Raw genomic sequence first — 13,885 nt, forward strand, 5'->3', positions numbered from 1 at the left:
AACTTGCTGTAATATCCAACCCACACTTGAGCGTCGTTTATTCATCTGACAGCATGTGACGGACATCACTGATGCACCAAACGCTGGGATGTGAGACAGTTTCAGTCACAACAACCGGCTGCGTCACATAGAATTGAACAGGGGAGTGACTGGGTGGTGAGAAGCTTGGCTCTGCTGTGTGTCAGTTTGATGGTGCTGAAAATGGGCCTTTTTTCCTTAATATCTACATTATGTCATGAAAAAAACATGAAAATTCAATCTTCCTATGAGTCCTGTAATAGGAGGTTTTAATGATGCTGAGGTGTTCATTCTGTGTTTTTATTGATTTCTCAAACGTTGGTGCGTGATTATGTGATTACTGCTAAACTGTCTTTTTTTTCCCTACAAGAACCAAACCTATAAATCAGCTGCAGCACCATAAGCTGAGATATATTGCATAAGTGTATTTATGGGCTGATAAGAAATAAAAATGCCGAAATATAAAACCCGATGTGTTTGGAGTCATTTCTGTAGTGTTTACTTATCAATCATGTAATATAGATAATATATCATTTCATCAGATTTTTAAAACTAAGGAAGGGAATCATAAATAAATAATGAAAAACAAAACAAACTGGACTCCAGAGAGTTCCTCCACCGTTCACATGAGGGAGCAGCTACTCGGCTGGAGGGCTGCGGGCTGGAATTCAATAAAACCCACTGTGTGGTATGTAGCACTGCCTTGTATTGGCAAACCAAACCCCTGGCCAATGTAATCTCCTTCAGCAGACTGGAAGGATTTGGATACCGGCCTATAAAAATATGTGTCGTCCTAAATACTTGGTTGTTGTAGATCATGCAGTTAAAATGTTCATGTCTGACCAGAAGTGTCTCATGTGCTGTGTGTATGATGTGTGTGGTCCTTACATGTTGGCACTGGGCTCTGACAGGTAACTCCAGCCCAGCCTTTGGCACAGATACAAGAAAACTGGTTCAGCTCATCCACGCACGTCCCTCCGTTCGTGCAGGGAGAAGATGCACACTCGTTGATGTCTGGGGGAAATGCACATAAAGGAGGTCACACAGGGGAACTCGTGGTGCTATACGTCCGGAGACACAAGGACGTACGCAACCTAATAACGCTGGAAATTCACAGAACGTGACATCATGACATATGGATGTATTAAAGAAGAAATATGAGGAAATAATGGAGCGCAGGAGTTAATGTGCAGTGCAGGAGAGAAGCCACATCTTGATCAAACAGCCTTTGAGCCGTTATCTCAAAGTCAGCGAGCTGTCAGAGGACACTGAGGTTGGAATATCGCATGTCGCGGCCCTGAAAAAAGCTCTCTGGACAACCACCAAAGTACATAAAAAAAAGGAAATATGATCACATATGAAATGTATCTCTACGTAGAAAAATGCTGGTGACGCGCAGAGAGAGGAAGGGCAGCAGAAAGCAGGAGACGGAGAGGTCACAAAGAGCACGATGACAGGGTCGTAAAAGTGATCAGTGGGCCAGATAGCGGGATGAGTGATGGCCTGGGGAGAAGCAGCGGAGAGACGCCGGTGGGAAGAGGAGGCAGTTGGAGGAAATGACCATGACAGTGACGCCAGGCGGCAGAAGACCGATCTCTCACCTCGGCAGGCGGGTTGCTGGCCGCTCCAGGTCAGGCTCTCCTGACAAACTCTGCTCTCTGCTCCCACGAGTTCATAACCAGGGTCGCACAGGAAGTGAACCTCGTGGCCCACGCCGTGCGACTTGCCAAGTTTCCTCCCGTTGAGGGGAGCGTCCAGTTTAGGGCAGGTGCCTGGTAGAGGGTGATTTTAAAAGAGAAGCACATATTTTGACGTGTAACATTGAAATAAATCAGCCTTTCTAATGGTTTTGCTTACTGTTGATGGCTTTGGTGGTCTGCTTTCCGGCGGCACTCTGCAGTAAATTTATTTTCTTCTTCAGGTTGCGGAGACTCTGCAGGTAGGAGGCTTCATGGGCTGACAGAAGCTTCTGGACCTGCTTCAAAGAACCTTGTATTTCCTGCCTACTGGGACAGTCCTGGAACAAAACAGAGGGGTTGAATAAATTCAGAATTGATCTCATGGTTCAGTGATCACATCAGAAAAATCTTTACCAAATAAAGAGTGATTTACTAAAAACAGCCTCAGAGTTACAGGTTCTTTAATTTAGTAATTGTATGTTTCTTGTATGATCCTCAGGAGCGTGTTGTGGATTATATAATATTACTACGGCACAAGTTTTCTATGAAAGTAATGCCGTCTTTGCTGAATTTATGAACGGAGAAAAGCCATTCCTCTGGCTCGGGTCAGTTAAAAATAAATATTTATCAACGTAGAAAACTCTCCTGAAACGAGAAACCCAGAGACCACAAGCCAATGACGCCACTGATTTATGAGCAGAACTAACTTTCCATTCATTTAAACTTTTCCATTCATTCACAAGACATAAAAAAAAAATTTTTTTTTCTTTTAACACAAAAAATGTTCACAGTAGCCATTTAAACATCACTTTTCAGACACTAGATTAAGTCACAGGAGTTACAGCAGCATGTTCGGGTTTCCATGTCCTATAATGCATATTAAAAAGGTGGAATCTACACCAAACAGATGCTGTGGTGGTAAGAAAAAAACATACTGGAAAAAATATGAAATATCACTTTCACAAAAGACATTTATTTATTCATTCATTTATGTGTTGAATTGTTTTTTCACCTTTATTTATTTTCATTTTTTAAAAATTTATAGATTATGTGTTTTCATTTGTTTTTTTAATTTTGTTTTTTTGTGTTTTTTGTGGAGTTTTTTTTGGCATTTCAAGGTTTAATAAAATACAACATCACATGTAAAACAATGAAATTAGCCATAATATATTCTAATAGATGGACACATAAAATCACTGTTTTTGTAATTTCATGGATATTTTCATGTTTTTTTTAAAAATTTGATTTAAAAAAATTATATATTCCATTTTAAATATATATATATTTAAAAATCGTTACAATAAAAATTTAAAAAATGTCCAAAATACATGTTTTTAAAGGTGTATTCTACCAATGTGGTTAATGTGCCTTTATCGATGTTCATAGACTACTACTACTACTAATACTTTTGTAATGAAACAGTTTACTTGTACATGTCTAACGAGATTATTTCGATATTTGCAGAGATCCAAACGCCAGCTGACAAACACAAGCCTCCTGAAGAAGTGCACACGGGCACTCGTGCATTACAGAAGCGAAGGTGTTCGTCTGAGGGCGTAGATGCTGCCGGGCTCAGACTGTGTTTGGCTACTGTAAGTATTTGGAACCTCGTCACTGGCCAGCCAGCTTGATCCTGTAGCTCAGTCCTGAACACAGAGACAGTTTGTGTGCGTTCTTGTGATGTGGTTTTAGGTGTGACCTTCTGCAGCAGCTTGAAATCTTCTTTAAACAAAGTTATGTAACGACCACGAGTCATTTTAGGAAAAGGGGATGATATCAAAAAGCTATATATCTTGCATTATGGGTAATTACTCGTGGGGGTCACGCAGTCGCCCTCAGCATAAACATCACCTGTGTTACAGGCTGCCTTCCCATTGGCTGGAGGTGAGAGGGAGTGGCGTGGACTTGTTTGCGGCCCCAGTGTGCCTTTTTTCCCTCATTACTCTGCTTCATTCAGCAGCATCGTTCTCGACCTGCCCTGTCCTCTCATGCATGTTTTCGGACAACCAATTAGTGTTTTCATCCAGCAGGAGTTATGTAAGAAGAGTCAATATTTGTTGAAAACACCTTTCTTATTTAGCCTGAACGGGGGGTTTGGAAAGGCTTCAGTCATTCAGGGGGGGGGCGGTGGTGGTGGCTGGTGTTTATAGTGTAGTTGTCAAAGGCCTCTTTCTGCCCGTGCAAGGCGACATTTCGCACGGCTTCATGTTAGCTGATGTGTAGGAGGCATGTCGGTTCAAAATCACACTACAGTTCTATGTAATCTAACCAGATTTATAACTATGGAAGGAAAAACAAAAACCAGCATCCAGACCTAAAACCATCACATTACAAACACATAATCAGGTTTCTCAGTAGAACACAAACAAACACACACACACATGCACCCACACAGGCGAGCATGCAAAGGCCCTAAAGAGAGTCATTCACAGTCAGATGCAGTTTCTTGGAAATGTTTAGCAGGCTTGCAGTGAAGCACAGCCCAGATATACTGAGTTAATTCAGCCTCTGAAGCCTCTGGGATGTTGTTCCTGAAGCTTGCGTGCAAAAGTAGAGGTGACTCAAGGTTCGCTTTGTCAGAAATTTTCTCTGTCATGGCAAGTAAGGACATTCAAGGTTGGACTTATTGAGGCACTTCAGAACAGACGGAGATTTATTAAATTTGGGGAATTGTGTCTTTTAAGCCATACGTAATTCTAATTAGAAACATGCTGGAAATAATTACTTTAAGCTTCAATAGGAATGATTAAACTTCTTCAACTGGAATGACGTCACATGAGCACCGTCCACTCACTCATTAGCTAACGACATTGTGCTGCACGCATGCTTACCTGTCCGAAAGCAGGATGGAGCGAGCAGAAGCACAGCAAGGTGGTGACAATCACAGCCGACGCAAACATGTTTCCACGAACGCCAATCCAACGATCAGCAGTCCTCGAAGGTGTTGGAAGCTGTGCGTGCTTGGAGTCGGCAGCTCGGAGTGTGCAGAGAGTCCAGGTGAGAGAAAAGACCTCAGTTGGCAGCGGAAAAGCTGCTGCAGCTAAACAGCGTGGAATGCTGGGTTTACTCTTCAGGAACCAATCAGCAAAAGAGACTTGAAGAGAAATGTGACCACATTATTATCCCTTCACTTCATTTGGAGCGCACTTCCTGCTCAAAGCAGCTCGGTGATGGAGGGAATCTACAGAGGAGCTGTGCCCTCTGCAGGAATATATGCATACGTGCATTCCTGTACTGTACTGTAGAAGGACTGAACGCAACAGATGAGTCCCAGGTTACAAGCACAGAGCCCTGCCTGTCCTGGCTGACAGAGGGTTGTGGGGAGCTGGGGGACAGTGGGGTCAGGGGTCAACAACAGTGGTGATTTACAGTAACTACTAACTAACCATAGAACACCACTAAATTAAAAATTCCCCCCAGCGCACTGCTACTGGTCTGAAACTCCTCACAGTGACACCGCCTGTAAAGTAAGTAGTCGACTACATGGCTCTCAAATTACCTCGTGCATGTAACTCTGTGCTGCAGGGTGGTGCAGTGGTTAGCACTGTTGCCTCGCAGCAAGAAGGTCGCCGGTTCGCGTCACCGGAATCTTTCTTCGTGGAGTCTCCATGTTCTCCCCGTGCAGCGTGGGTTCTCTCCGGGTTCTCCGGCTTCCTCCCACAGTCCAAAAACATGATGAGGTTGAGGTGATTCTAAATTGTCCGTAGGTGTGAATGTGAGTGTGCTTGGTTGTCTGTCTCTAAGTGTAGCCCTGTGATAGACTGGTGACCTGTCCAGGTGTCCTCTGCCTTCGCCCTAAGTCAGCTGGGATAGACTCCAGCCCCCCCCGCGACCCTAGTGAGGATTAAGCGGTGTATAGATAATGGATGGACGTAACTCTGTTTATGTGATTACAAACTGTTGGCTGTGGAGAAAGTAAACAATATTTCTAATAACAAAACTGTCTTCATTTAAATAAGAGGATGAAGACATGCCATTAATAAAGCATCCATCTGGTAAATAGGCGTTTATCCTCAGTGTGTACACTCATACCACAGTCTGCAGTTCAAAGTGTAAGATGTATTAAGGAGACTAAGATATCGAGTGTTGCTTTGAGGAGCTTACAGTTGTTCCTTTGGTCGCTGGATTCACCTGAGAACTCATCTTGGTGGGTGGCTGTGTCTGAATGAGCTCAGAACAAGCTGCTGTCTGGCTCAGCATGGTGAGACAGCCCTGATGCAGCAAAACCAAAGAAACAAGAACCCAGCTGGACATCCTGGGGACTCAGTGCACAACTCACGCAGCCCACAGACATGAGTGGGACTCTATTGTGTCGTGCTTCAGACACTGAATCACACCGCAGCGTACAATCATGATTCATGCTTTCCAAACCGGATCCTTAAAGAAAACATTGTGACCACTTCTAAACAGGCATCCAGACAGCTTCATCCGGTGCCTTTCCACCCTCAGACCTATCTGGTCTTGTAGTACCACTCGCAGTTCTACCTACTCGTGTTCAGCTGCACTAATATAAAGATTGAATCAAGCAGCTCAATCTGTCCATAGCTCAGAAATACAGAGTCTATAAAAAGTATTCACCCCACAAAGAAGGTTTTCAACATTGAATCATCGTTAGTTTCATTCATCCAGCCACAAATTCTCCATCGGCTTGAGGTCTGCTCTCTGACTCACCTTGTTGTATTTACATCATTCCTGTTTAGCTTTGGCTGGAAAACAAATCTTTCCTCGTCGCAGTTCTCTTGCAGACTGCATCACATTGTCCTCCAGGGTTTCCCTATGCGGTACTGCATTCATGTTACCCTCCACCTTTACAAGCCTTCCAGGGCTGCTGCTGAGAGTCACAACATGATGATGCCACCACCGTGCTTCACACTGGGGATAGTGTGTTTGTGATTATGTTCGGCCAAACATCTACTCTGGTGGCCAAAAAGCTCAATTCTGGGCTTATCAGACCAAAGAACCTTCTTCCAGTTGACTGTGGAGGTCCACAAATGCCCTCTGGTGAATTCTCGTCAAGATTTCAGATGTTTTTTTTTCCAACAGTGGCTTTCTCTTTGCTTTGACCGGTGATGTACGGAGGAAACAGGTGTCGTATGAACAGTCTCCCATCTCAGCCACTGAAGCTCTTATAGAGGAGTCATAGGTGTCTTGGTTTCCTCCCTCACTGGTCTCTTGAGGATGTCCTGCTACAAATTTACACAGGAGCCATGTTCCTTCCATTTCTTAATGATGTATTTAACTGTACTCTACGGGATTTTCAAAGACGTGGAAATTCTCTTGTATCCATCCCCTGAGTTACGAAAGCTTTTTGGAGTCTTCTTTTGTCTTCATGATTGTCATGTCTGTCAAGTTTCTGTTCATGTCTGCACATTATGTCTCGTCTTTCCTGTTTTATTTTGAAATCACTTCACTGGGTGTTCGGTTCTAGTTTTACTTCCTGTACCTGTCTTGTCTCACCTGCTCCCTGATTACCTCCCTGCACCTGTTTCCCATCTACCCTCATTACCTCGTGTATTTTACCCTGTGTGTCTCACTGTCTCGTCGCCAGTTCGTTGCACTTCACAGTCCTCGTACCAGCATTATCCAAGTTAAGTCACAGTCTGTTTGATCTCGACCTTGTTTCTGCTTTTTGGACCTTGCTTCTGCTCGTCGATTCTTGGATACTTCTGCCTGTTGGACTGAATTTCTATGTACCGAACCCTGACCGTCATTAAACCTGTCTTTTACCTGAACCTACTGAGTCAAGCATTTGTGTCCACCTATTCTGTTAGTGAGTTCATGACAATGATGCAGTTCTAACCAGTGGCGTGGATTCACCAGTGACCTAGACCTTCCAGATACAGTTGTCTTCATACAGCAGTGCCTTGAGACACATTCACGGCACTCAGACAATCTCCTGACTTCAATGATTGTGTGACTTACTTGCAGTCACTTATTCTACATTTTTGATTTTTAGCTAATTGACATTGTAGAAATCTGTTTTCATTGTGACATGAATACTTTTTGGGTTTTTTTGGAAATTACTGTCAAAAAAGCCAAATAAAACTGATCATGATTCAACGTTGAAAAGCAATAAAAGAGAAAACCTTTTATAGGGAATGTAAAAGTTAAACTCTCGTGACTCATGTGAAACTAGACTAGACCGGTCCCTCAAAATCAGCTTAGCATCAATAACAATGATGAACATTCATGTTCAACCTCGTCATCGGAGTGGCTTAGTGCTCTTTTTGTCATTTAAAGGGGGTGGATTATGCTGGAGATGATTAAGTTGTATGCTTTGCATTTATTGTCTGACAGCCGCAGCACACAGCTGTTGTCATCGGTGGAAAGTAGACAAACAAAGCATTTTGTTTTAAATGGCCTTAAGACATAATTACAATGTTGAGATACTTTAATTGTTAAATTAAATTTTATATTACAGTGCTGGTATGATGCATCACATCATACCTTTGAGGAAACACATTTCACAACTATTGTTGTGATTCATGCTTTGATGAGCTCATCACACAGTCACATTACAGATGAGTTCAACGGTTACCAAATGCTTGTTAAAATCAGCTCAACCAGTTACAACATTAGAAAGCTACTTACGTGTTATTACATCAGTAATAATAATCCAATAATATCTCAAAATGGGGCAATTCTGCATTAAGAGAACTGAGTCTGATGCTCTGACTGTTCAGAAAAGGTTCAGTTTATTTCCAAGGCCTTTTTCAGAAACAAAACTGTCTTAATAAAAACATATAACAGCACCATGTACTTAATTGATTCAGTGATGTATTTTAGTATTTTTCTTAAAGAACAAGTCAGCTGAACTTCCTATGATCCTTCATATGGAGGATCCACACAGCTCCTGTCGCAGGTTTGCCAAACGTGCAGGAATGACTTCGACCAATTCGTCTCCAGCAGCTGAAGAGTTCTTGTAAGAACAGCAAACTCAACTTTGACATGTGCTTGGCGCTGCCGCGGGAGGTGAAGGCTCTTGAGCCGGTGAACAGAGAGGAGGGAGGAGAGGAGCAGGGAGGCAGGGTGACTGGGAACAAGTGGCCACTGTTGTTCAGGACGCTTCAGGAGTTTGTCATGAGGCTTCCAGCGGCTCTCCGGTGTTTGGATCCGTTCGTGCTTTTGTTCCTGCTGCTCCCGTTCACCTCACAGAACCGGATCATCGCAGAGACACCGGACCTCCAGATGTTCCCCACCTCCGGTAAATCCACGAAAACGCGCTCGGAGTTACGCAGGAGTCAGGTGGCCACGAGGGTCAGTGGTGTGGCGCAGCGTGGGCTTCATCAGCGCGCACCGTGGACCGTTGATTCTGTGTGTAAATGTAACTGTAGCGAGTTGGGTGTTTGAGAAAACAGTTTTATAAATAGAAGTGGGTTTTTTATCCTCATGTTGGCAACCAGGTGGAAATCATTTAAGCTGCAGACTCAAGTGGGATTTTCTCAGCTGCCTAAATTCAGCTGGCAAAGCACCAAGTGCCTGCTGCGCAGCACAACTGTGGCATTAACCTGAACAAATTTGCAGTCTGATGTTATTTTGCCAAACACATGGCAGAATTATTAACCCATCACTGGGGAGCTGAATCGTTTACTGTTTAACTTTGTTGATGAAATGTGCTGTGTAAGCAGAAACTTCAGCGCCAGTTTGATAGAAACAGAGCAGAGCCTGCTCATATTTATCCACATGATGTGCTTTAATGAATGATTTAAGGATGCAATAGCTTATTTAATGTAATATAGATGTTATTCAGCATGGATGAGGATACAAGAAAGGCTGAATTACTTTAACCATTTTATCTAAAAGCAGAAAACCTATAATAAATTATACTTTAATTTAGCAATAAACAGACACAAGGCCATAATAATGTTTATTAATGTACAGTTTTTGTCTTTAATATATCAGATCAAGTCAACTTTATGTTTAACACCAGCTGACAAAAGCCACAAAGACAAGATGAGGACTCTTATAATCAATCTGTAAAATACTGAAAACAAGAAAGAGCAACTTGTACGATCAAATTCTAAAATGTTAAAATATTAGGATGATTAAGAGCAACTAAAAGCCACTGAAAACACGTACATGCTGAGATTTTTCTTATCAACGTCAATAGAAACGAAGCATTTGATTGCGAGAGGAAGAATATTCCAAAGCTTTGTGGCTGCATTTATTATATATTCATATTACAATCACATATAACACAACAGTCCCTTAGCATCGGGTAAAACTGGTAAAAATATTGCTTCTGTTTGGATTGAAATTTTTGTTCGTTTACCCCAAATGACCCCATAAATGAGCGCGTGACAGACTCCATAAAGCCACGCTGCAAACTTTCACACTCTTCCCCTGACATCCACTCAAACAAGCCACCAGCACATTAGCATTCCGTTGCCACAGCGACAGCGGCAGCGGTATAGTAAACCAGCGTTTGTGTTTTCTTGCAGGACTCGGGGTGAAGGAGCACTCGCAGATTGTTGCCCAGCACAATAGACTGCGCAGCCGGGTCAAACCCATGGCGGCTAACATGCAAAAAATGGTTTGTGGCACCTATTGTCCGTCTCCTCTGTGCGTGTTTGAATGGTGCGTGATGCTGTCACGTTACTGTGAGTTTAACGTTTATCCCTTTGTGTGCTCTTGTTAAAAACCGGGGGGGGTGAGTGCACCGTCCACAGAGCTGATGATCACACCAGTCTATCTACCACAGGGGTGCCCAATCCTGGTCCTCAAGAGCCCCTATCCTGCATGTTTTAGATGTTTCCAACACACCTGATTCAAATGATCAGCTCATCATCAAGCTCTGCAGAAGCCTGATACCGATCCTGATCATTTGAATCAGGTGTGTTGGAAGAGGGAAACATCTAAAACATGCAGGATTGCGGCCCTCGAGGACCAGGATTGGACACCCCTGACCTAGACCTTCCAGATACAGTTGTCGTCATACAGCAGTGCCTTGAGACAATGTCTACAATGTCAATTAGCTAAAAATCAAAAATGTAGAATAAGGGATTGCAAGTAAGTCACACAATCAGTGAAGTCAGGAGATCGTCTGAGTGCCGTGAATGTGTCTCAAGGCATTGCTGTATGACGACAACTGTATCTGGAAGGTCTAGGTCAGGGGTGTCCAATCCTGATCTTCCAGGGTTGCAATCCTGCATGTTTTAGATGTGTCCCTCTTCCAACACACCAGATTCAAATGATCAGGATCATTATCAGGCTTCTGCAGAGCTTGACGATGAGCTGATCATTTGAATCAGGTGTGTTGGAAGAGGGAAACATCTAAAACATACAGGATTGCGGCCGTCGAGGACCAGGATTGGGCACCCCTGATCTATCACAGCTTTATAGGAATTACTGGTTTTTCACTATTGACTCTCTCTCCTCCTGGCAACAGGTTTTGAGCTTAATCAATATGTTTTTGAGTCCCATCCCTCCAAACCCTTAATGAATAGTGATGATGTAAAACCCAGCCGATGTGAATGCGAGCCAGCAGCTGAGAACTACAACAGGTAGTCGACTGGTCGCGGGCAAAGCAAAATTGCACACAAAGCACTAAACCGCCTTTGGTTCTACCTATTAAAGCAGGTTAGAGCACCATTTGTTCTGCTCTGCTGCAGGCTGAGTGATAGTGACGACAGTGAGAATGAGGCCGGAAATCAATTAGCTCGCATGGAGTCTTGTGATGGACGCACAATGAAATGACACCAATAGAATTAGTTTTTCTTCTCAGACAAATAAGGGTTTAAGCAAAGCGACATTTCCACTTGTTTGTGGTAACGATCAGCACATATAGTTAAACTCCTAATGTCAGAGGGCTGTGGTGAGGTCTTGGTGAACATGCAGCAGCTCTTAATGCTAAAATTCGTCTCAGGTTTTTCTAATCTCGCTAACCGATAAACAGTGAGAGCCAAATTGTCTCCCTATCTGACTTCATCTATTGCTTTGCCATACAGTACTTATCTGCACAACTGTCTTGCCTCGCACGTGATTACAACCGAGAGGTAATGACGGATTATGAAACTCACAATTCGCTAGATGCCCTCGGGGGCCTAATATGAGATTTGTTGCCAGGGCAAACTGTCACTTTGTCATAGATTACATCCTCAAAGCCACCCGTACAGACGGAGCCCCTTTTCTTCGACTGCTCTTCAAGCCTCGGAGAACTGTTCTCAACTGATAAGGCAGTAATGAGAAAAAGAGGATGTGGATAATCATTCTGCATTCACAACTCTGGTATTACAGGTAATTTCCCCGTGAAAACCCTCAGAGGAAGCTTTGCCGAACTGAAGAGGCATATTAAAGAGCTTTACTGATAAACGTTAAAAGGCTCAAGGCTTCGGCTGTGTTTGTGAATATCTGAATAAGGGTTTTTTTTTCTTTTTTTGCTCCATGCAGAAATGAACCAGTAAGCATTGTGGTGAGATTGTGTTGAAGTGATTTTTGTATAGTCCTTTAGGCTTTGCTCTCAGGATAAGATAAAACACATATACTTCCAGAAAGAGTAATGCTCCCCCCATCACCTAATGCAGGATTTCTTAGAGCTCTTGGGGATAAGAAGCATCATGACACAGACATTAAAGTCCACTTCTGATACGTAAACCTCTGTTTGTGAGATGTTATCCGACTAATCTCTCTCACACCTCATTTTGAATGCTTCATTAATTTATCGACCACCACGTACATCCGTGCTCTCAGTGAGCCATTCAAATCTCACAGCTGATGCAACGCGACGTGCTTGAAAATGAAATATCTCAGATGAAATATTGCCCAGTGACCTTATACCCCTGCCCCCGGTGGCATCAAAGACTTTGGCTCGCTGACGTTAGACAACAGAGTGAACAATGAAGTTAAGGGGCCTCTATTGTCGTACCTACATGTCGACATTAGATGATATGAGCGGTAATGAAGATTGACTCTTTAACTCACTGCTTAACATGTTGTAGAGCCTGCCAAGAAGACACAACATGTAAAAAAAGACCCGTCTGGATTCCTGGAGTCATATTTTTCCTCGTTCGGTCGAGAAACATCCATTTCATTCATTCATTGTTGAGCCGACTCTGCACATTCCTGCATGTTGTTTTCCTTTTGCTCGTCGTCGGAGTACCTGCGGAGCGATTGTGGAAAGTTTGTGTGGAATCCTGCTGTTTATTTAAATCAACCGCCAGCAAACCTTGTGCCACTTAGCGAAGTGTTTATGCACAATGAGTGTCAGTCTGTGTTTGTTGGCCCTGTCGTGGGCTGGCAGCTCGCTGAAGGTGTCTCCCTGCCTGCAGCCTGCTGTATACGCTGCCATTGGCTCTCGCCCCTGAAAAAGGATTAGGCATCTAAAGAAAATCACTCATGCACCATTAGCAGTGGCTCTCATGCCAAAGAGTTTTTTGTTTTTTTTAAACAATCCAGGCTCACATCAGTATCTACAAAGCACAAGATGAGTGTTATTCCATTAAGGTGCAAGTCCAAGTGAAGCAGCTTGTTATTTTGCTAATTGCAAGAGCAGTGAAGATAGAGGATTCCTGTTTCTAATTATTGATGTAATCGCTAATTTATTGTGATAAATGATCATTCATATACATTTCCAAAAGATAAAGTATTATATTCGGAGTGTCAGCTTTCACTACAAATGGTCAAATCTGATCCCGGCCGCTAAAGAAACTCCAATTCTTTACATTTTAATGCACATTTAAGAACTATTAAATGACACCGGAGCTATTAAATGACAGTAATGTCTTTATCTTCCAGGAGTGGAATGAGAAGTTGGCCGTACTTGCAAAGGAGAGAGCTGCATTGTGTCACGCGGAGCCGTCACTTCAACACGCCTCATCTTTCAGTCACACAGGCTGGAACACACGTCTCTCCGTTTACGGTGTCACGTCTTTTTCTGACATCATTGACTCCTGGTTTGAGGAGGGAAACGATTTTCTCTACTCGAGCGGGCGATGTAGAGAAAATGCCACCTGTCAACACTACACGCAGGTAAGCACACAAACTGTACAAGCTGTATATTTAGACGGAATTCTACGTTTATCCTTTCAAAATGCTGATGTGGTGCGTCTGAACCTTTTGTTGTTTTGCTGTTGTGTAGCTGGTCTGGGCTACTTCGAGTCACCTGGGATGTGCCGGCCAGCTGTGTCTGAGAGACGGGCAACTCTGGGAGATGTTTGTCTGCGCATATTATCCTGGGTAACGATGACACA

General features: G+C 43.2%; 2 protein-coding genes across 2 annotated transcripts in view; one reads left to right on the plus strand and one right to left on the minus strand.

The window, feature by feature from the left end:
- Positions 1-4,597, minus strand: part of LOC103372220 (fibulin-7) — a 9,595-nt gene extending 4,998 nt beyond the window's left edge. Inside the window, exons 1-4 of the mRNA XM_008301796.1 lie at positions 4,529-4,597; positions 1,876-2,035; positions 1,620-1,790; positions 907-1,032 (exon numbers count right to left, since the gene is read on the minus strand). Coding sequence (XP_008300018.1) covers positions 907-1,032; positions 1,620-1,790; positions 1,876-2,035; positions 4,529-4,597 — 526 coding nt within the window. The remainder of the gene's footprint in view (positions 1-906; positions 1,033-1,619; positions 1,791-1,875; positions 2,036-4,528) is intronic.
- A 4,048-nt stretch (positions 4,598-8,645) lies between these two features.
- The window catches only part of LOC103372227 (C-type lectin domain family 18 member B-like), an 11,411-nt gene continuing 6,171 nt past the window's right edge, over positions 8,646-13,885 (plus strand). The window contains exons 1-4 of the mRNA XM_008301802.1: positions 8,646-8,901; positions 10,139-10,230; positions 13,431-13,664; positions 13,774-13,871. Coding sequence (XP_008300024.1) covers positions 8,646-8,901; positions 10,139-10,230; positions 13,431-13,664; positions 13,774-13,871 — 680 coding nt within the window. The remainder of the gene's footprint in view (positions 8,902-10,138; positions 10,231-13,430; positions 13,665-13,773; positions 13,872-13,885) is intronic.

Source organism: Stegastes partitus, unplaced genomic scaffold (genome assembly GCF_000690725.1).
Source record: "Stegastes partitus isolate 25-593 unplaced genomic scaffold, Stegastes_partitus-1.0.2 Scaffold1716, whole genome shotgun sequence".
Classification (NCBI taxonomy): Eukaryota; Metazoa; Chordata; class Actinopteri; family Pomacentridae; genus Stegastes; species Stegastes partitus.